Genomic DNA, 25040 nt, shown 5'->3' on the forward strand with positions numbered 1-25040 from the left:
GGACGATAAATCTGCAGGAACTTTGTGATGCTGTCGAGTCATCATGGACCAAAATTCCTAAGGAATGTTTTTCAGAACCTTGTTGAATCCATGCCGTGAAGAATTCCGGCTGTTAGGGAGGCAAAAGGGGTCATACCCGGTATTAGATAGATGTGCTTAATACAGTGGCCACTGAGGGTGATTCTAATACGAAAAAATAGAGTTTTTTGTTTTTTTTATGTTACACTCCAACAGTTCAATAAATATATTAATTCTACAGTAAAATATCAGACTCGTGGTTATTACATAATTTATTCATGTATATTTTGCCATGACAGTACATTGAATAAAATAAATACATAGTAAAGTATTAAAAGGCATGGAAACGGAACTCTGACCTTTGATGACGTCTACTATTCTGATCGGCTTTTATACGATCATAAATGTCATACTGCTAAATTAATTAGCCAAGGGAATAAACCTTGACTAATGTTATACTAAATCATTACGAACTTAACATTAAAGGGTACTATTTATGCGACATTTCATTTGTTTATGCATATCTGAAAATAGTACTAACAGTTAGTGGCGTAATTACAATAAATGTCCCCCACACACAAGCATTTAATCCCCTTGTCAGCAATTCTTAATTTTTATCAGGCTTTTTTGACCTCGTTTTGTCTCGAGTGGCCTTGGGGAAATACTTATGCCACTTGTAACAATTTATCATATGGAAACTAATTTTTAAATTCTGTATTTTTTTTGTATTATATCAAAATATGGAACAAAGCATGCGTGCCCTAGAGCATAGCTTATTATATTATGAATGTTTAAATGTTGTATACTTAGTATAAGTATACACGCGTGAGATGGAAGAAATCTAGAATACCTTTGTTTGTAATTAAGCACAAGACTACATAATGGGTCATCTGTGCTCTGCCTACTACAGATATCGAAACTCGATTTCTAGCGTTGTGAGTCCGAAGACATACCATTGTACCACTGGGGTGGGGGTGTGTGTAGAGTATTAAAATATTTGAAGTGCAAAAGGAACTTATGAACATAACTTTGGGTGTTGGCATATTAAATCATTTTTAGTGTGTTTTTTATGGGGAAAATAATTGTGCGGATAAATGAAAAAATAAACTTAAATTGCGATGAATAATACTCGAAAAACAATATCTTTTTAGCTTATTAGCTTCCAATAAAGATTTTTTCTTCGTTAAACATCCTGTTTCTAGATCTAGGTAAATAATGATTAGTATTTCAAGCACATAATATTTATGTAAAGTGATAAATATATATGACATAAACTGTCATAAAAGCACTATCACACAAATCAGTAAAATCTCATATTCAATTGGATCTTGATTTGGTTGTTTGGGTATTATTATACAACATGTGTGCAATTAGTAATTAATATTTTTCTTTTAAGACAGAAAAGAAATCTAATTTATAACTTTCCATAGGCAGAAATACACAACGACCGTAGAGGAAACATACAATATCATTTTTAATTACCATACTTAAAGACTGATACGTCATCAACACTTCTTTTTTTCTCCAAAAATACGTATATAAAGAACCTAGAAAAATGAGGCATATTATACAAAATCACTTGTGGCTACTGAGCTAACGACAAAATACTGGATTTCACTTCACACGAAGAAATGAATATACATTTCCTTCACTTCTTAGTTGAAAATAGGCCTAAACAACAATTAAGAAATAAATTTGTTCGAGGATTTTAAAACAGGACCAATATTTACATTTGTATAAAGACAGATACAAACACTTGTAGTTCTAAATTCTATTCCAATTTTTTTTTCTTTAAACATATACTATAGTAATATATATCCTAACAGTATGAAACTAAAGGTGACTTTCAAAGGTTTCGGTAACAATATTAGGGAGTAAACACACTAATTGGAACATCATCTAGAAAGACATTAGTAAATACAGTTACAAAAACTTGTCGCTTAATGTTTTAAATGAACACAATTCATGATCCATTTTGACAAAAATGATGACAACCTTGGTCACTAAGATCATTATTTCCAAGTCTAATAATATGTAAACAAGTTAACAAATTCTCTTTTCTGACAATATTCCAAGTCAATGGAACCTCTTCAATGGATGAAGTCGACTGATCCAATTTTACCAGTAACATCACAGGCATTGATAATGTCTTACATACTTTTATTATTAGCTAAAATTATATAATTAGCAAGATGCTTTAAGCATTATCATCAGCTAATAGATCTTTGTTAAAACATAAATAACAGCTTATTAGTTAAAGCGTTTCTAGGCGTCACGCCTGAAACACAATAACGTTATGGTTTTGGGTCACCACTGATTTCTAAACAAATCTACTGAAAGATTTATTTTTCTAAAATTATTTTGTGGACAACAGGTGGTCCCTTAGTTTTTTTAATCATATATATATACAAATACTCAGCATTTTTACACTGATAAAAAGTAATTCAAGCAGCAAAATGTGTAGATATCCATGGTAAAATATTTAACACGGAAGAAAATACCATATCGTTGTCCTGTCTTATTCACACACTATTATATGTACAATACAATGACTTAACTTTTTTTGTCCTCATTGTTTTTACAGTATTGTTTCTAATCCATCATTACGTTAGAATCAAGTTTAAAATATATCGCAAGAAGTATACAACAGGTTGAAGCCATTTCCGGTTACTCTTGATTTTTCAAATTAATAGAGCGACCTAATATTGAAGTTTTACTTTAATTCAACGCCACGCATTTACTCAGTTGAAGAAAACCCTCCACGAACTCATGGCTTATTAAAATTAAACGAGGCAGCTTTTCAGTTGTTTTTGAGAGTTTGGAACTCTTAATGTAGTAGTTTCTTTATATACTGGTTGTTTCGGGCTACTCAAAAATATTAATATCGAATATCTCAAACCCTTTCACTAATGAGCTCTGCAGCTGGACAAATTCGTGATCCAGGGGAGTCGGTGGTGTCAAACTTTGTGTATATTGACCTAACTATAGGGCTCTGTGCCGTATTGGATTGGCTGAAAAAACTTCCATGTTTTGGCTTCAGGTGACGGTTGTTCATTTCCATGTGAACTATCCGCATGAATTCTATCTGCGCTGCCAGTTTTTGAACCTCCTCCTTAAAATCAAAACGTTTAACAATAATTCATTTTGTCCTCAAAAATAACAACAAAGACAATTAAACTTATAAAATACTTTACCTTATTGGTTAATCATATTGAAGCTTTTACTTTAGAGTAAAAAAAATACAACATGGAATCACCTAATTTTGTTATGAATCTTGATCAATGATTTATGTGAGTATTTTTTATCTGAAGAATCCTCGACGCAAAAAGTTTAATGATTTTGATATTTCTTGTTTTCAATTCCGGTATTAAATTCACAACTTCAATAAATATCAGACCCTTAACAATTCGTTTTCTCTTTTACTAATAAGTTTTGTTTTATTTTCATAAATACATTTCTTTATTCCAGTTAAGACCCTTTGCTCATGATTTGGGTTTAAAAGCCACTACGAGGTAAATATTCAATATATGATCTAAGCCTTCAAAAATACTATGTAAACAAGATTATTAAAAAGTACGTTTTCACACTGAGCACAATTAAGATTTTTACATCTACCGCTAAAGTATTAGAAACGGTTCGAAGTAACAAGGATCACTAGATGTCACTACTATGTAAGAAATTGTACAGAACGTTATGTGCAATTTTTTATTTACGTAAATCAACGTGTAATAGCTCTTGTACTACTTGTTTCTAGACTACAAGCGACTAATTAGAATTATCTAAACGTATTTTTTAAAATTCTATATCTAAAGTAGCGCTTGGTGTATGGTAAACATAGTATATATTTAGTACACGACTCGTATGTTTTGTTATACTTATTCCCTGTATTACATTACTGAGTTTCTACCTTACCTTGAGCTCTTCATTTTCTTGATACAAATCTGTAGTTTCTTCGTGCACCAATCCTATACCATTGAGCGAGAAGGATGCCGTCACCCCACGAGCTCGGGCCCGATTGTCCCATGTGTCTCCTTGACCTTTAAGAACTCGGTAGAACTGGATAATTGGAGAAAGTGATACAATTATCATGTCCATTTATGGAATAATTATTATTTTTAGTGCTGGATTTATTAATCAAATATACTGAGACTATTACAATAGTCTGTTTATTAATCAATTTATATTATTACAAGTTAATTTGTTTGTTTGAATTTAAACACAAAGCTACACAGGTATTCATTCTCTCATGAATACATACAGACATAGAGATGTGTATGTAATTGGAAGTTTTATTGCCTTAAACATAAGTTTAACCCTGATAAAATATTGGCTTTGATTATGGATCATCGTTTGCAAAAAAAGCCACTGTGCCACTGGGGAGTCAAAGGGATTTCTATATTGTTTTTTGTTGTTGTTTTATTTTACTGTGCTACAACAAAGACTTCTGATGATCAATATTTTTATATCTCTAAAATGTTTATAAAACAGATATCACATTTTGCATAAAATATAAACAGAAACCTGTAATTATTAGTATTATAAATATGCATAATAAATTATAATATCCAAGTATTCTATATTGATATTATCAGAATGTTACCTTGGGCCCAAAAATAAAAACTATGGTTACTGTTGTGCTTAACTGAGTTCGAATGAACCCGAACAAGTACTTCACGTCCGGATCAGCGCTTGGTAGAATCACTAAACTGGAAGAAAACGGCGCTTTAATCATATAAACTTCTGACTAGTTTCATGAATAAAACGTGCTATTTATTGTCCAAAAACAAACTTGCACAATTATTTATCAAATCTAGCGTTGTCAGTAGGCTTGTGTTTATTTCTTAATACATAGCTTTTTTATTTGCAAATAGATAGTAAATGAATAGCTGAAGTTATATAATACGTTTTATCACTATAATTATTTATCAAAATTAACGTTGCTAATGAGTTTGTACTTATTTTTAATATATAGCTTTTTGTTTGAAAACAAACTGGTTTGTTTTGAATTTCGCGCAAATCTACACTAGGGCTATCTGCGCTAGCCGTCCCTAATTTTGCAGTGTAAGACAAGAGAGAAGGCAGCTAGTAATCACCACCCACCGCCAATTCTTGGGCTACTCTCTTACCAACTAATAGTGGGGTTGACCGTCACATTATAACACCCCCACGGCTGAAAGGGCAAGCATGTTTAGCGTGACGGAGATTCGAACCCGCGACACTCGGATTATAAGTCAAATGTCTTGACCACCTGGCCATGCCGAACCAAAATAGACAGCAAACGAATAATTAAAGGTATATTATATAATGCGAATGTTTTATATCATGGTAAGTATAATACAAAATATCACGTTAGAAGTGGTAGTTCTGCCGTTTTATTCTTTCATATTATTAGTTATGTATATTTAATATTCCACAACAACATTTAGCTAAAGCACCTGAATGTTTTAAAAGCTAAACTTAATTTTTCTCTCAATTCAATGTCTTAAGAATTATAAATATGAATGGATCACAAAGAAAGCGCTGGAGAAAATATAAATGTTCGTCTACAACAGAATTTTTTTTATATACTGTAGCTTACTATACACTAATTAATCACTTACTGTATCATAACCATAATTATATTGACACAAGTAATGTTGTAGATGGCCCAACTGATGTGCTTTGCCTCGTTGAAGAAGGACTCGGCATTTCGAACGTTATAGCATACACGGATCCCCCACAGTAAGAAAAGAAATTCCCCTGGGAGAGAAATTAAGATATTAACATAGATGAGCGAACAAGTTCACATGAAATAAATATGTTCAAGATAAATACATCATTCGTAGAGACTCTAATAAAAGCATTGTACATTCTTAGGTTAAGAAAAACAACTTATTATCGTTTATTCATTCACCTAATATTAACACGATGTATCTACAAAACTAACCTATGGCCAAACTGTGATCCCACCAGTTATAATCACACTGGCGAAATCTTAAGTTGAACCAGTCATGTATATAGATTGCTTCAGGCGGTGAGGAGATTGTCCAAGAGCCCAGGTAGATCCCCATGATGAAAAGAATAGGAAATAACCACTGAAGAAGCTGCCTATCTGTTAGTTTCAACTTGTGGGCGGATTTCACACGATACGTCAAAGATACCCTGCAATAGAATAAGAACTACTTTAAGGAAATGATAAATACAGGGGAAAGATGAAGACGGTCAGAACTAGTGTAAGGTATTTTTATAATCCAGATGGATAAGAATAAAAAGGCTCAAACTTTTAATTTGGAATAACCCACCTCCATGTTTTTAGCAATAGGCCACTGTACGTTAGACAAAAACCCATATGACGAGTCCACTTAGTGGCTACACAGCTATATACGTCAAGGGCAGGAAATATGGCTGCCATCTGAAAAAAAGACATTAAAATTTGAAGGCAGTTGGTAAATAATTCTTGATGACAAGAAATCCACTTGAAATAAAAATGTATCTCGGAACATCTGGTATAGGTATTAAACACCTTTACTGATAAGAAGAAAACAACGTTTCGACCTTCTTAGGTCATCTTCAGGTTAACATTGTGCTCTCCTTATCGATAAGTGTTAATACCCATACCAGCCGTTTCTGAGAAACATGGTAAATAATTCATTTAATATGTAGAGATATGTATACATATTATATTGACTTGTATGAAAAATGTGATTCTAATGAACTTTTACATCAAGTAATTTCTTTTTTTACATGCTAGTTTCTTGCTACTAAATTCTCACACTTTATGGCCAAATTATGAACTATTGCATCTGTTTATATTTATTGAAATAAAACCAACCAAGTGTATACTAACTTTGGTTAGCTCTTAGTGACTATTTTTAGTCAACAATGAGTGCAAAATAACGGAAATAATTATCAGTTCAGCTTTAACTACTAATTTTCAAAGAGTTGTTATAACATGGCTGATCTTATGCCTTTATATACACGAACAGCTAGCTGTCTCTTCGTAGATAAAGTTTGAATATATATTTTAGTGTTTTATTCTAAGCACGCTACAAACCAGAAAACAGTTAGTTTTATAAATATCAAATGGTAGAATATAATCAGTTTAAATTTTATTATCTTTTGAAACGATAAATCTTGACATTTCTTGTTCGATCTACTGATATAAGTACCTTAGTGTCCCGCCATTTACAGTATTGTTAAAGTTGTATTTTGGTAACATCGCCTGTTGGCTGAACAAAAAATCATTTTAATAGAGTGTAGTGTTTTCACAGGCCCTGAAGCAAGATATATCATTTGGGAGCAAATTTGGAAACATTTGTTTGCTTTCTTCCCAAATTAGCACAAATCCAAATCTGTGTTATCCACCCCTAATATAAAACCGTTAGACTAAAGGTAATACAGCTAGTCAACAGTACCTACTGCCAAATTTTGGGTCACTCTAATCGAATACTGGAATTTAAATGTCACTCTAATCGAATACTGGAATTTAAATGTCACTCTAATCGAATACTGGAATTTAACTGTCACTCTTTTAAATTATCCACAGCCCAGAAATGAGGAATGGAGTTTTGCTGCTACAGGGGATTCAAACAATGGATCCACGTAGCCATCTCCGGCAAGCTAACCATTAATATATCTAGTCACGGGCAGGAAATGTGGAAACAAACAAAATTTTTCAGAAGAGAGTTTGCCAAATGTATTCTCAGGATGGCTGGTATGGGTACTAAAACTTTAATTAAAATAAAGTACAAAACAACATTTCGACCTTCTTAGATGATCTTCAGGTTAACAAAGAGAGTTGGAAACTGAAGATGGCCTAAGAAGGTCGAAACGTTGTTCTATATTTTATTTTAATTAAAGTTTCAATACCCATATCATTTGTCTTGGAAATACATTTTTGCTTCAAGTGGGTTTCTCGTCATCACAAAGAGTTTGCAAAAAATAGATGGGAATTAAGGGGTTTGGGTGCATGCTCCTTCACAAAAAAAAATTATAATAAGGATAGTGACTTAAGCCTATTTTAATCTATGATAGTTAATATATTATAGAAGTGAAGAGTAAAAAAACCAAGCGAAATTAATGTGATACGAATAAGAAGTATTATGACCAATTGACATTATCATATGTTTTTACCATAATCACTTCATTTTGTTTATTCACATTTTTTCTCCAGCTATCAAATACATTTAAGAATCTCCATGTTTACACCGAGTCGTTATTTTGGACAAGAAAAATCAATGATATTCTGGTAACTCGTAAACCTGTTAAAATTTGTGAAGTGATTTAGAAAAAGATGAATGAACACTTTTTTTAATAAAGAGAAACAAGAAACATACCTCCGTATACATAATGGCGCAACCCAAGAGAGTAATACAGAGAAAAACTGGGCTTGCCACCTTGATAACTTTTAGCTTCCGATATCGGTAAACATAACAGGCAAGGACGATAGATAAAACGACGCAAAGTATGGAAATTACTAGAAGAGAAATTCTAGAAAAAGAATCGTTTTCATTAATTATGTCTTCATAAAGAAATATAAATATCATTGATATTTTCCAGCATTTCTAACTAAGAATCATCTGTTTAGTATTTCAAGAATAATTTGATTAATATGAATAAAAACAGTCTTATAGTAAGAACAGTGAAGCAATATTTTTCTGTTCACCATTTTACTATTTTCAACAATATTGACATTAGATACGTGAATGGATTTTAAAAACTTATTGATGAAACTATTTTTCTAGATTATTTTTATCCGAATTACAACGTCTGAAACAAGAATGGTATATTATACAATTTATATGTAAAAAAATTATTTTCTAAATAGGTATAAGCGAAATATTTTTAACTTATACAGTTGGTCACTTTATAAGGATCACTGTGTACATATGACAAACACTTACGATTAATATATAGAAAAAGGGCCATACGACATATCATCCTTAACAATGCAGTCTACAAAGTAATAACTAAGAACAAGAATCTGTAAAACTTAATGAGAGGCATTATGGTGGATGTTCGTTTAGCAGAAGCTTATATTAAAAACAGATGTTATTTGTCAGCACGTTACATTAAAGTAAAAATATCAGGAAAATATCTTCTATTGAGAAACTGTGGCAATCAATTACTAATGACGGATCAAGGAAAAAGATAGCTAGCCATGTTTGTTAAGAGTAGCAGACTGTTTTCTAGTTGACTAATTGCATCAAAAATAACTTGATAAATATGATACCAGAACCATTATAAAATTAATGACTGGTAACATTCAATCTAAGTTGCTTTATTTGTTAACATGATTAGGAAAAAAATCAAATAAAAATATTTAACTGTATTTACCCCTAATGATTCAACGATTAGTCTGTGGGCTCAACGCTAAAAAGCAGGTTTCAATATCCGTGACAGGCACAGAACAGACAACATAATGTGTATTTTCGTGCTTAACTATAAATAAACTGTATTGCCTAAATGTGTATTTGTATAGGTAAGAACTTAAGGTAAGACATGAAATTTTCCTCTCAAATTTCTCATAATGCCTGAATTAAAAAGTTCAAGGTTCCAGATTTATCTAGTATGAAATTTAATTTCGAAATGAGATTTTGTACGATAATTTTTCTGCTAACATTAATTTATTTTTTGACAAACAAAACAAAGCAAAGCATAAAACCAAACATCTATTTTTTTTGTTGGCACCGCAATCCCAATTCAGTAATAAACTTACAGAGCTAAAGTTAGAAGTTCGATTTCTGCTGTGAACAATCGCAGATAACCCATTGCGCAGCTTTACGCTCAGTCAGACTATAAACATAAAACAACTTATTTTTATGAGACTGACATAACGTTATAGACGACTCACAGTAAAATTTCAAAACACCGTTTAAAGTTTTAAAATCGAACATAAGTTTATTATATTAGTAAATTGTTTGTTGCTATAATGTTTTTTTGGCGGTAAAATCTTTCAAAACAAGTCTTTTGTTCTTCAGGTCACCAATAAGCGAGTAAAGCAACTGATATATTCTGAAAAAAAGAATAACCTATACATTTACATAATATTTGTTTTATAATAAAATACTTTGTAAAATAAATAGAAAATTCAATACATTGTATTGAAGCAATCCTTGAACGCATAGTTATTTGTAAATAAGAAAATATTTCTTAAACAATTATTTAATTTCTCTGTACGGTACTGTTATATTATCAAATATATATCACTGTTTTTGTGTAAAATAGAAATCAGAGGAAAATAATACTAACCCATTACTTGGTAAGATTATAACTTTGGTGTAAGAAGAAAAAACTGTTTTGGAGATCAGTACGTGTTAACGTTCAAAATAAACTTCTCGGTCCCACGTTCACATTCAGTGCAAAACGCGTTTATTCATTTCCATTATAAATACTGCAATACACAAAATTAATTCTAATAACCTAACAAACGTTTACCATCATCAGCTAAGAGAGTACTCCAACCAACACACATATATACGTGTGTGTAGCTACTCTGAGCAATATATATAAACACTCTCAACAACTTAGTTAACTAAATGTTAGGAAGCACCACCGATATGATCATTTGGTTTTAGGTTAACTTGTACTACGTAATTCACCATACACAAGAGGTGAAGAAAACTAGTGCTCACATTAAAACGTAGATATTTCGTCACAAAGTACACCCACCTGGCAAGAATTCACACTTACAGACACGTAAAACTCTATTATAACGTAGTATATCAAAAGTACACCCACCTGGCAAGAATACACACTTCACACTCACAGACATGTAAAACTCTATTATAACGTAGTATAACACCCACCTCTATCACAGACATATAATTATAACGTATATCACGTAAAACTCTATTATAATGTAGTATATCATCGACTTGTCGGTGATGTGAGAACTTAAAGTATATGGAGTTTTCGAGATTTCAGGTTGTCACAGTTCAAGTTGTTTTTAGTTGTTATTGGTTTTTGATATCGCGTAAAGCTAAGAAAGGGATATCTGCGCTAGTCGTCCCCTAACTTAGCAGTGTAAGACAACAGGAAGGTAGCTAGTCACCACCACCAACCGCCAACTCTTGGGCTACTCTTTTTATTCTGAGCTATTATCTAAAATAAAATCACACAATGCAGAAGACATCAACAAAGTCTAACTTCTGCTTCCAAGTGATATGAAAAACACAATTAAAAATAATTCAGATCAATTCTTTAGTTATTTTGCTATACAACAAATGTGTCAACAATAGGATGGAAAGGTTTCTTAAGTTGAATTTTGGAGCCTTTCTGTATATTGCTACACTATCAAACTCTAACGGTTCACGGTGTAAACGGAAATTTTTTCGCCAATTCATTAATAAATACCGAGTTTGAAACGTATAAAGGAAAATAGATAAACGTTAATTTACGAAAATTCTAATATTTGAGGTGGTTGTGTTTGTATTCATGTTCATTGAGCCTTAAGATAATTTTGCGGAGATGTGACCTAAGATTAATTTCATTAAAATATTTATATTAAACGATTTTGTTTTTAACGAAAGTTGTATGAAATATCAAAGTGATTATATATATATAACTCTATTCATACCAGTAATTGAAATACTTTCTGTTCGAATTAAAAATAAAACATTTTAAGAAAAATAGTTAACCTTCATTTTACAGCTCTATATGAAGGGTAAAATAGCATACCGAAAGCCCAGTTGTAAGGTGACAGACAAGGTGAGTCATCTACACAAATTTCACATCCTGGTGGGCAAGGTTTACATGTATATAGGAGGTCATAGTTCGGGCTAAACAGAGGAGAAGAACTGATAAAAAAAATGGTTCGATACTTTTATGGTCTAAATATATGCTTTTTTGTTTTGTCAGTCAAACTCATAAATTATACCTATATAATATTTCACTTATGTATTACTATAACCTACAAACAGTTAAGGGCATAATATATTCAGATCAACAATAATATTAACTAGCTGTAACATCAATATCTACGCTAAAATGCTTATAACAGCGAATGAATATATATATATTTGTGATTATAACATGGTTTTAAATAGATTGGGAAAGCTTAGTAAAGACAGGAATATACCAACTTTAGTTTGAAGTATGCAAAATAAATTAAGTGTTACTTTTTAACTATTTTTCAGCCGTTTTAATCACAGGAATATTGTTGTTTTTAAACAAGAATGGTTGAGATATATGTATAATATATCCTAGTCTTGTACAATATTAAATACGCTGTTTTGTAAGTGCATTCCAAAATATTAATTGTATTTCCACAGAGTCCCTAAAGCTGTTGTGTTTTAAAAGTAAATAAAACCAAAATTAAGATAAACAGTTTTTTTTTCTTGTTCTTTTCAAATTCATATACTGTGTAGTAGTATACAGAGTGCATGGTTCTTCTCGTGATTAATGGCATGCGCACATTTTACTGACGTCACGATAGTATAATTTCCAACTTTAACCATCCTTTATGTGACGCCATTTTAATGCATTATTTATTACCACAGACAATACACTACATTACAGTGGCACAAGAGGTTAAAACAGATGACCTGTCCAGACGGCCTGTTGCTCCTTTTCGGGGAAATGAGTGGAGAGTAATAAAGTTACCCACAAAATTAACCACAACTTGCATGATCAAAAAGGCAAGTAAAATAAATATAATCTCTAAAATATATATGAATACATATCATTCACTTCCAAAATCGTTTCTTCTTACATTTAGCAGTAATTCATCAAATTATAATTTAACTTCGGAAATAATTCAGCTTTGGTGAAGTAAACCAAAAAGTGTGAAAAATATTTCCAAGAAAGAATGAAACTATTTCCAAGAAACTGATCATCGGCTAAATAGATCTACCTGTGTATAGCTTGTTTCTCCCGCCAAGCAGATTCCACCAATGTACCATTGAATTCAGGACTCCTCATAGCTGAATAGAAACCCTTTCTACAGTGGCACCTGTATGCTCCGCTGGTCCAGCCGTTGTTCGGAGAAAACATACACTGACACCAGAATATAAATAAATATATATATATATAATATGTTTGTTTTTAAACTGTCTGTCTTATTACTAAATCAAGTAGGAATATTTAACATTTATCTTTCAATACCTTCTACCTCACTCTCTTTCTTTCTCTTTATATATGTATGTGTGTGTATTTTTGGAATATCTTATAATACTTCGAACTTTATTCGCTTTGATCGTTTGTAGTTAAACACAAAGTGTGGTAAGTCCGCAAGCATACATTGCTTTACCACTAGAGGGCTAATTGCTTTGAATTTAATTACTGTATTCATTACAGTTTTACTTTTTATGCTTTTATACTAGCATACTGGTTACTCTTTTGTTTAAAAACATAAACATAATAAAAAATGTTATCCCATTTTTCAATAGTTGCCCGGCATGGCCAGGTGGTTCAGACAACCGGCTTGTAATCTGAGAGTCGCGGGTCCGAGTCCCCGTCCCACCAAACATGCTCGTACTTTCAGCTATGAGGGCTTTATAACGTGACGGTCAATCTCACTTTTCGTTAGTAAAAGAGTAGCCCAAGAATTGACGGTGGGTGGTGATGATTAGCTGCTTTCCCTCTAGTCTTACACTGCTAAATCAGGGACGGCTAGCGCAGATAGTCCTCGAGTAGCTCTGCGCAAAATTCAAAAACAAGAAAACAAACAAAACTTCCTCGTGTTTTCCAGCAATGATGACGTTTAAAAAGTCACTCTTTTAAATTCATTTTTACCAAATGCTACAGATGTTTATATTGTTGTGGATTAAGTGGACTTGTACTCGACCTTCTCTTGCCTTTTAAGGCTTAATGTGATGAAACAAGAAACTATATTAAACTTCTTTTAATATATATGACAATATTATATAAGGTAATCAAAAGTAAAAGTAAGATAAAATAATTTAAGACCCATCTATAAAGTCTTTCGTGTTACACATGATTGTGATTTTATTGTACATACTACTAACTGTACATACCAATAAACATATTTCATATTTTTAGTACCTACTAAGGTGCACTATTAGTAATTTCATTATGTACTATGGTACAGCTGACCTAATTGTTATCCACGTTATCTCTATAATCTCAATTTATCTTGTGATACAAGATACACCTGTAATATCAATTATTTCGTCTACAATACCATTGCCGACCGTGATGCAGCACACTGCTGTCATTCAATTGTTAATCTCGTTATCTACTAAGACACAACAGACTCAATTGTAATCCCTCTTATCTCATCTATAATCCCCTTGTCTATTATGGTAAAACATTTATAAATGTGGGCTCTATCATTTCAGTAATGTGTTGTACACACGCTTTACTACAACAGGTACAGTTTAGAAACTCTTTTGATACAGTACGTCTTTTTTACAACACATTGATTTATTCGCTACTGAAGACGTGTTAAAATATAATTCTTATGAATTACGAGTCTAACTACCACATCCATTACAGTGGAACTTTATTATATAGGATTAAGGGAGATAGGGAAAAACTATACTAATAATCATTGAACAGTACAATATTTCATTTATACACTTTGTTATGAACAATTAAAATAGGAAAACAATTGTAAGCCGAAATTGATTTCATCGTTTTGCTAATTTCTCATTTCACACGAGTATGTTATGTATATCTATGATGCGCATGTGTATATATATATATAAAACACTACAGTGTATGAAAACTAGTAGAATCAATTTTTTTTAATAATTTTTCTCTTAGTGTTTATTACACTATGCAACAAAATTTTTACTTTTTCTTGTTCCTGGGCATAGTGCTGTTTCCCAATTGCTTATGCCTAAAGTAAATGGAAAAGACCTATTTTTCTCTTTAAACTTTGCTTTTGTGACTTGGAGGCGTATAACGAAAATGTGATGGGAGACTATATTTGGGGGCTGATACGTGAAAGTGATTTACATTACAGTCACAAATCTCGAACAACTACTCACTTCTAAACATTTTTGTATAGCTTTAATATAAATACATGTAAATCTTGATTTATATGTTGTTTTATTCAGACCTTATATAAATGAAAATGTACAAATTTGCCCGTTTTTGCATAGAAAATAGGTTAACTTCTAAATGTCATTATCCAGGTCCCCTTTTTGTGTTGCAGCAATACCAAGCATGAGGTATGCATATACTCGATTTGATTTTATTACTCATTAGGAACTCTACCAAGCTACCCTCAAATTGAAATTCTTTTAGGTAGGATTAAAGTAGATCAATCTATGATAATTTGGGCGTGGTCAAATACATCAATTTAAAGGACTTGACCTTCTAAGTCAAAAACTGTAATTAGATCTCAGATCGGTCCTGAGATGACGTAGCTATGAGCTAAAAAAGCTTGTACTTGAAAAAATGGAAAAGAAAAACAAAACTCAGAGCTGCTCTATGAGCCGTTATACCGCGGCTAAAAACAGCAACATAAAACTCACGTATTTGCAAATGCTTTCTGTAAGAACTGTTCCAGTATGCTTTAAACTTTTAAGAGTAAAAATAAAATTGACCAGATTTTATTTTTAAAAAGATGTTTGAAGTTACAGAGGGAATAAATAAAAGCCAAAATTGGCGTGTTTAAAAATGTCTTAGAAAGCATTAACTTAGCTTCATCTTATCATTAGCCATTGAGAATGCCACGCTAACGCCGATGGAACATCGAGGCTATGTAAGTTATAAAAAAGTTTACGTTATCATTTTTAAGATACTGTTAAAATAGTAAATCAACGGTATTCAACATTTATATTGTGAAATGCACAAGACTTCTAAATGCAATCTTCTCTTTAAATTCAAATATTATACGCATACAAGGAATGGTTTAGCGATAATAAGGATCAAAAACCTATTTTGTAGCATGTCTATTTGATGTGTAGCATGTCTATTTGATGGATCTCAAGACCAAAGAACTATAAATTAAAATTACAACTAATAATAGCAGGTCAGTACTTATTTTACAGATTTTAATACTAGTGTTCATTACACATTACTTGTAGTTATTTTGTTTAGTTTGAATACGATATTTTACTTCTCTTTTATATGTGAAAAAATTAATCTCGTTGAACTTTTAAAAGCTTTATTTATTCTGTTGTTTACTCAGTGTTAAAGACAGTCTCAACAACTAAATTTCTTGTACTTATATTCAGCAAAACAATACTAAAGTTTGATAGAAAATCGCTTTCTTCAAGTATAAGTGTGATGCTCTAAGGTGTACTAAATATCTTTTAAAGATAAGAAAAGCTACTGCAGATAACTGGAAAAACAGCAGGATATGTGATAAAGAATTGAACTGACTTTGAAGAAACAGACCAAGCAAAATGTAAACCAAAGTTTTAAACACTACTTACTGGACACAAAAACAAAACACTACTTACTGGACACAAAAACAATCAAAATGAGACTCGTGTACAATATATTATACCCTGAATTAGAGTGGGAAAATATTTATTAAATAAATTAACGTTGTATCACCCAGAACACAGAACTTATGCATTGATTATTCTATCAAAACAAGAAGAAGAAGAAAAATCATATTTTATTCTCAAAGCGTTATAAATTTCGCCCCATGGTTGAAAACACTGTACAGTTCTACAGTGATCTCTTTTATAGGAAAGACTTGGGTAACATTCAAGGGGACAAGCCTGTGACAGTAAGTAACCAAGGTACTCACGTGTTATCTGCGCTCCAGAACTGATGGAACTATAAATCAATTTCATCTTTATAGCTAATAATTAAAAGAAACATCCAGTACGCTTCGCAAGGAGAAAGAATTTGTTGTAGTATATAACATTAATACGATTTTTTTTCTTTCCCAAATAGTCCTAGAATTTGATTTAAACGCAAGTAAAAATAATTCAGCAACATATATCGTGCTATTACGAATAAATTATAAGACATGGTTATTCTGCAAGTTTTGTAATTAACGTTATAACACTCGTTGTTTGTACTACTTCATCAACCATTGTTACCTGTTTCTTTATCATAAGCTAGTAATAAACTAAATCATTGTTTGTCATTGTACAAGAGACATATATTTTTTTCTACATAAATACTGTACTTTAACTCATTCCTGTCTTATTACTTATTCCTCATTTGAACCAAACTAGCTAGTCCTAAATATAATAATTCATAATAGTATACTATAAACATCATAAGTCAACTTAGTTTTTCCTAGAACGCTTGAAACTGTCTTTACCTTCCTGGAGACGGTAATCGATGTAGAACGTCAATTTTCACAGAGCTGTTCGTGTTGATATTATTCTAAAATTCTCAGAAGTTGTGACTTAAATGTGCTTAATGTGAACGAATGATACCTTTATAAATATAAGTTTGTCATTCCAATTATGGATCTATTTGAAGTAAATCACGAAAGATTAACAAAAAATTCCTTCCCCCCCAAAAAAAAAAACTTTATTGGTGAAATAACTAAATTTCTAGTTCTGTTATACTTAATGAAGTCCGTTTAGTTTCGTTGTCTTTTCTGTTATACTTAATGCAGTCCGTTTAGTTTCGCTGTAAGACAGCTGCGGTTTTATTCACATATAATATTCAAGAATGAAAAAATGAACTTCTTACCTCGCTGGTTTTGTTATGACATTTGTGAGTCCCTAAAAACGCGTTCATCTGCCAGTAGGTAATGCTAGAGTTGTTGGGTTTCCAAGGGCTGTCGCACTGATTAATATCCATGTTGGTGACGTCGAGGTCCACACTTAGTGCTCCAATCAAACTGTACACGTTCAGCAGAAACAAAATGAATCATTCAAATAGAATTCTATTACTGGTATTGACATATTTACTGGTATTGACGAACTGGACGAGAAATCAATCGACAGTTTAAGCTCATCAGAGATGATCTTATGGATTTATAACATCTTATGCTGGTAATTCTTGAAGAATTCCCAAAATCAAACTGTTAAGTTTCGAAAATAAACAAGTGTCTAAAATATGTTTATATAAACATATAAGATTAGTTAACTTGAATATTTAACAATCCAGGTCATTGTGATATCATAAGTTCTGTAATTACAAATTACCTATTGCAGAGTTTTGCAACATTCTAGATGCTGTCGAGCTTCATTGAATTTATATATAACATGTGGTTTTACGAACAAATGTTCCCTTGAGGAATCTCAACGATAGAAATAATATTAGAATATTACTGTGAGTTGTCGTAATTGCTGAACTGTCGTTACGAATCGGAAGAATGTGCCTTTATACATGGGATGCAATTAATGTAATGTCACTATAACACAGTGGAAAGGCAGCTGAAGCAAGAATAATGGAAAAGACAGAAAACTTCTGAGTTCCTTTAACTTTTTCAGGTTACCTTAACACAAATGTATATTACAATTATAAAACCATTACAATATAACACATAGAGCTCGACCAACAGAGTTATAGGGCTAGTATGACACTTTTTAAACAGCTCCAACTAACACATAAACATAAATAAATAACCAACACAATCATTGTTAACGCTCCCAGTGGCACAGCGGTACGTATGTGGACTTATAACTCTAGAAACTGGGTTTCGATCCCCTTAGTTAACAGAGCACAGATAGTCCATTGTATAGTTTTTTTCAAAGAAAAAGATCCCCGTTAATAATACGGCACAAAAATAACAGTGTGCTTATTTAAAGTTAAGTACAAAACTACACAGTGAGCTACCACTGACATCGAAACCTGGTGTTAGCTATGTCCGTCCGCAGACATACCATCATGCTACTAGTTGGATAATAGTTTGATACAACCAACAGGAAATATGGTAATTGTATCGCATTACAAGATAACGATATGTTTGTCCCCCGCTAGTACAGCGGTAAGTGTACGGATTTACAATGCTAAAATCAGGGGCTCGATTCCCTTCGCTGGGCTCAGCAGATAGCCAGATGTAGCTTTGCTATAAGAAAACACATATACACACACACGATATGTTTAATTATATTTATGAAGAAAGTCACACCAATAGTTAATATTATTCATTGTATACCATTTTCTTATTAATCTTAAGCATGAGTAAAAATTGTGATTTTGTTAATTTGTCTGTTCTGAAAATGAATTAATCATTCAAAGGTGCTTTGGTATTAGTTGTTAAAATTCACAAAAAACATCAGCATAGTTCTCAGGGTTCACATTTGTAAAGATTAAAAATTCACTGACACACAAACCGCCAACATCTCTATTTCGACTACAATTTAACACTGACTTTCGTAAGTTTGCTACAAGTCGGTATAACATAATAATTGTGAGAAATCTAACATAAATTTTATCTTAACTGTAACTGTTTCACGGTAGAATCACTTACAGATTTTTTGTTAGTTATTGTATATGTTTGTAAAGTTTAAAAAAAAAAGAATTGTATTGTTTTGGCCTTACTAGTCACAACGTAATTGTTTAGGTATAATGTGATTTGTAATTTATTCGGATGATAACGGTCCAGTTTTCATTGAGACCATAATCCAAAGTTATGTAAATATATATATAATACTACAGACATTATGATGATTTATAAAAGCGATAATTATTGCTGTGATAATTACTACGGAGAAGTAATTCCGCATTGATAAGTGATTTCGTAATAAAATGTATACACAATCAACTTATATTTGTGATAATAAAGCATTAAAGATGGAAACATGTGAAATCATGGTCTGGAACGGAGAACGGACTTTTCATTCAAACATCTAAAAAGATAAGTAACATCCCTAGTGCAAATCCATCTTTTACTCCAGTCGTTTGTAAATTTTTTACTTGTTCCGACCTTACGATCAGAAATATTATTACACTGGCAGCCAATCAACGAACGTGTTTTTTTTCAAATTTTAACTATTTCATTCCGTTCAGTGGACTCTTAGTTGGTCTAATCTAATTGATCAATTCCTCAAAAAACACCAAGTAATTTCAGTACGACCCACAGTTAACTATGTAGATTCCCCAAACCATCTCTAAAGTAAATATCTTGTAGATACAAAATCTACATTAACGAATAAAACATTTTCACATTTTAAGAACTCAACTTACTTTGTTTGTATTGTAAAATGAACCGTGACAACAATGTCATGATACAATGTGACATGTCCAATCTCTGACACATTGTACATACGCCTCAAACAGCTTGACAATGATAGACCTCTCAAGAAACACACCCAACTGACAATTTCCAAAACAGCATAACTCAGAACCTTCTCTATGAAAACAACTTACTTCCAACATGAAGATGAATACCCACAGCACCTATCACCAGTACTCAGTAATCTCCACATTAAAAATTTCGAAGCTAACAGCCACTTTACGTCCCAAGATTTGAATTAGATATGTTGACTAAATATTCATAATGTGACTACATACTACAGACAAGGTTTACAATTTCGTAAATAAAATGAACAGATAGAAATCTCTTGGCACAATTCAAAATAAGAATAAGAAAAAGGAAAAAAAAAGAAAAAAACTCTTATTACTTGGCGTGTTAATTACCAAGATAAATAACTTATATCACAAGAGTTCACAAGAAACCTATTGATAGGGGTGAATATCTCGACAAGTAAAAGCATACCATCGTTGTAAAGACAGATGACACAGTCTGCCTAGTTTTCAGAATGGACAAAACTTGTAATACCGAAGAAACTAGGCTACTAAATATATAACGATTGATAACTTGTCGCCACAATCTTACAATTAGTTCGAAATAATTCATCTCTTTGTCTTTCAATCTTCTCTGAATTGATGTCAGTTGGAAATTATAAATGTTAAGTTAAATAGAGTCAAAACCTCACTAATTGAAGGGACTTATATGTTACTTTATGTTAAATCATTTTTCAAAATATTACTAGGCCTAGGCTAAATGTAATTTTTTGGTATGTGTGTTATTAAACACAAAGTTACACAATGGTCTGTCAATGCTATACTCCCCTTCAGACTTTTATTAAGCACAAAGCTACACTATGGTTTGTCAATGCTATACTCCCCTTCAGACTTTTATTAAGCACAAAGCTACACTATGGTCTGTCAATGCTATACTCCCCTTCAGACTTTTATTAAGCACAAAGCTACACTATGGTCTGTCAATGCTATACTCCCCTTCAGACTTGCCACTGAACCACCATGAGGCAAAACGTACTATGAACATTACCGTATACTCTCTCTCTTTTTAAATACTTTTTAAATTATCTTTGGTCTTTTACTCTTACTGACCACCATTAATTCAATGATAAGCACCCAATTAACTATTGTTTGTGAAGTGTCACATGAAAAGTTTAACGAAACTAATAGAAAACTGAGTAGTTACTACCTTTGTTTACTGCCTAACAATTAAAAAAAGTGTAAAAGCAGTAATGCTCAGCTTTATAAGAATTTTCATGCACGTACCGTTCACTGGCTTTCTTACTTCTACCTCCTACAGATGTCGTGTATAACAGGTTTGTGTAGGACAAGAGCCACTTCCTTCCATTACAAGTGTAGTACGGATTTGTCCACTGTCCTAGAATATGATCGCTTGACCTTGAAATCTTTTCTTCCGTTTTTGATTCGCTTTGAGCTGTTGTAGGTTCATCGTCCAGCCAGGGTCTGTTCTCCTCCAAAGAGTAATTGTGACGCTCTTCCACTTCGGTAGCGATCTCACTACTGCTACTGGAAGCTCTTCTGATCTGAACGTAGTAGAGTGGCTTCCATATTGTTCCATTTCCGTTCCAGACGATGCGGGTCGCAAACACCACGTCACCAGATCGAAGAATTTCTTTCACGAACGTCTTTAGTACTCCTGTTTGAAAATTAGGAAAAATAAAAATTCAGCACCATATGCTATTTATGCTATTTATTGTAAATTCCTTTAAAAAAAACCTGCTTTATATACTTCGGGTTTCCCCGAAGGACTGAGAACAAATTATTGAATTTGACTTGAACTCAATGTGTTGTACAAACATCTCAACGCATTAGTTGTTTGTGCAACATTACATCATACGACCTTTGATAGCACAGGCTTGCGATAGTTTTATTGTTTTGAAATTTCTACATTTTCTACAGTAATTCCTGTTCGCTGATTCCAAACATGATATTCATTTTTCTTCATCACGTACAGATGTTTCACGAAACGTCATAAGTACTTTTAATCAAGTGAACCATTTTCATTGAAATCGGGTCACTTTATCCCCCCACAAAAAATGTATACTGTGGTTTGTTTGTTTTGGAATTTCGCACAAAGCTACTCGAGGGCTATCTGTGCTAGCCGTCCCTAATTTAGCAGTGTAAGACTAGAGGGAAGGCAGCTAGTTATCACCACCCACCGCCAACTCTTGGGCTACTCTTTTACCAGTGAATAGTGAGATTGACTGTAACATTATAACACTCTCACGACTGAAAGGGAAAGCATGTTTGGCGCGACCGGGAAGCGAACCCGCGCCTTAACACGCTTGGCCATGCCGGGCCATATACTGTGATAAATGACAGAATAATTTGATCTAAGTAAGTCTTTTTTTTTGTTCCAATTTGTAAAACAAAAAAATCCTTACGTGATAGAAAAATATACAATATTATTTTCAAAGTATTCGTAGCTGAATTATAGAAAATCCGTTATAAAACCAAAGCAACTTTTATCAGGTTTAAATTCGCAAGCTTGTAAAATAATACATCTTTCTTCACTGGACGTATGCAGTGTCACATATACCACCGATGTATATCTAGATCACACTTGGTTGGTATAATGCCCGGCATGGGCAGGCGTTTATGGCGCTTGAAGATAGTCCTATCAGACATTGGGGCGCTAGAACGGTCAATCCAACTGTTTGTTGGAAAAAGAGTAGCCCAGGAGTTGACTGTGAGTGGTGATGACTAGTTGCCTTCTCTCTAGTCTTACTCTGCTGAATTAGGGAGGGCTAGTGCAGATAGCTCTCGTGTAGCTGTGTGTAATTCAAATCAAGCTGTTCGTTGGTATAAGGTGTTATGGATAATAACTATGTCAACACATGTCTGAAAGGTAAAGAAGTTGGATATGCATACAGATAGATCATGAAAATTAATCTAGCAACATCTTTGTTTCTTTGTCTTTCAAAGAAATACAGTAACATGGGTCAGTTTCGACAATGACCCTTTCAACAGTAAAAACTATGGATACTATGGATTACTGAGTGGTGTACTAATAATGTTTATGATTAACCTATACAAACAAGAACCAAAGCAACAACAACAAAAGTCTCTTAACTTTGATATGAAACTACTTCCAAAACACTGAGATCCATAACTTATGCATTTTTACATTATTTGTGTTTTATGATTTTATCTCTTACAGTGAGAGCAAATATATTCCCATAAGTAGCAGTAAATGACAAATTAAACTACATATTTCAAAATTTACATAATTTTATGTTTTATATGTTCCTTTTTTGAAGTTGATGTAATAATTGTACTTTGGGTAATGCAACCCGCAATCACAACCATTTTGTTCAAAACCATGAAGCTTGTTTTCTTTTAATACATATTAAACACGCCCATACGTAAAGAACTCTGTTTGTTCATCAAACTGAAGACGTTGCTTCAATTTGCCAGAATGGATTTAGTGTAGTGAGAAAATGCTCTTACAACAGACAGGCTGTTGACGTAGGAATCAAGTTGTTTGTGGGAAAATGTGTTTCAGTTCTAAATCTAGCACAGTATTTTCATGACTATGGCACAGAACTGAATAACAACGATATAACCTGTCCATTTATTGTGTGTAAAACGACTTTTAACCCTGGCTTTACAGAATGTAACATTTTATGTTCATTATTGCAAATTACACATGTTTCTTTCTTCAGACTCATTAGTGTTATTACTAGGATTGATGATTTTTTGAATTGCAAATTACACACGTTTCCTTCCTCAGGCTCATTGCTATTATTACTAGGGTTGATGATTTTTTGAATTGAAAATTACACACGTTTCCTTCCTCAGGCTCGTTGCTATTATTACTAAGGTTGATAATTTTTTGAATTGTAAATTACACATGTTTTCTTCTTTAGGCCCGTTATTGTTATTATTAGAGTCGATGGTTTTTCGAAATAGGTATTCAACACTAGTTTGTAAATGTGGTCTGTTTAGAGGCAACCTCCTGTTAAGATCAATTATTTAAGATTTAGTTGTCGTTTTTAGATGTTTATCTTATTATTTTATACTTACAGTACTGTACAAAAGTGTTAGGACAAAGTCGAAAATTATATTTCAGGTTACTTTCAAAGAAAATGGGAAGTAAATCACAGGTGAAAACATCAAAATTTTATTAACCTTTATACTTAATACAACATAAACTCAGTGGAAGTGCTTGAGTTCAGCAAGCAGGTAATATTTCATGTGTTACCTTTTGCTTTAATAACTGCAGACCGTCTTTCAGTCATTGTTGAAACAAAATTAATTAAAGTGTCCTTTGGAATTTTACTCCAAATGTTTGTAATTCACTCCCAGAAAGTTTATTTGGAAGTAACGTTTTATTTGTCAAATTTTTGACCTATCAAATCCCAGATCTGCTCAATTGGATTGAGATCGAAGCTCTATGGAGGACATTACATGATTTGAATGACTCCAGCAGCTCTTTCTCAGTTAAGTAATTTCTGCACAGGTTGGACGAGTGTTTGAGGTAATTATCTTCTTGGTAATAGAATCCTTTACCAAGTTAGTTATACAAACTACTGGGTATACCATGACGGATCATTATCTGATTGTACTTGTGCTGATCCATTTTCCATCTATTTTGAAAATATTTCCTGTCGCATCAGCAGATAAACATCCTCAAACCATCACACTGTCTTCCTCATTATTCACGGTAGGTGTTTGGCATTGGGGTAAGTATCTTTCACCTTTATTCCGACAGACGTACAACCTGCACTTTGATCCAAATATTTCAAACTTGGATTTATCCGTCCACAACACCTTTTTTCAATAATTAACAGTCCAGTTTGTAGGTTTTAGCAAATTTCAATCTCTCGACAATATTTGGAGACTGAAGTAAATGTTTCTAAGTGTTACATGACCAGATATTCCATTCTTATTGAGTCTTCTTGATACTGTAGACCTGGGCA

General features: G+C 32.5%; 1 protein-coding gene across 1 annotated transcript in view; it reads right to left on the bottom strand.

Annotated features, from left to right (window-relative positions):
* Nucleotides 1-214: 214 nt before the first annotated feature.
* LOC143246289 (putative G-protein coupled receptor CG31760) overlaps nucleotides 215-25040 on the bottom strand; it is a 121686-nt gene continuing 96860 nt past the window's right edge. The window contains exons 5-15 of the mRNA XM_076492758.1: nucleotides 21364-21754; nucleotides 17575-17725; nucleotides 12851-12993; nucleotides 11679-11777; nucleotides 8334-8490; nucleotides 6300-6409; nucleotides 5945-6159; nucleotides 5619-5757; nucleotides 4619-4724; nucleotides 3931-4074; nucleotides 215-3130 (exon numbers count right to left, since the gene is read on the bottom strand). Of these exons, the coding sequence (XP_076348873.1) occupies nucleotides 2912-3130; nucleotides 3931-4074; nucleotides 4619-4724; nucleotides 5619-5757; nucleotides 5945-6159; nucleotides 6300-6409; nucleotides 8334-8490; nucleotides 11679-11777; nucleotides 12851-12993; nucleotides 17575-17725; nucleotides 21364-21754 (1874 nt within the window). The 3' untranslated portion in view covers nucleotides 215-2911. The remainder of the gene's footprint in view (nucleotides 3131-3930; nucleotides 4075-4618; nucleotides 4725-5618; nucleotides 5758-5944; nucleotides 6160-6299; nucleotides 6410-8333; nucleotides 8491-11678; nucleotides 11778-12850; nucleotides 12994-17574; nucleotides 17726-21363; nucleotides 21755-25040) is intronic.

This window comes from Tachypleus tridentatus, chromosome 3 (assembly GCF_004210375.1).
Source record: "Tachypleus tridentatus isolate NWPU-2018 chromosome 3, ASM421037v1, whole genome shotgun sequence".
Taxonomy (NCBI): domain Eukaryota; kingdom Metazoa; phylum Arthropoda; class Merostomata; order Xiphosura; family Limulidae; genus Tachypleus; species Tachypleus tridentatus.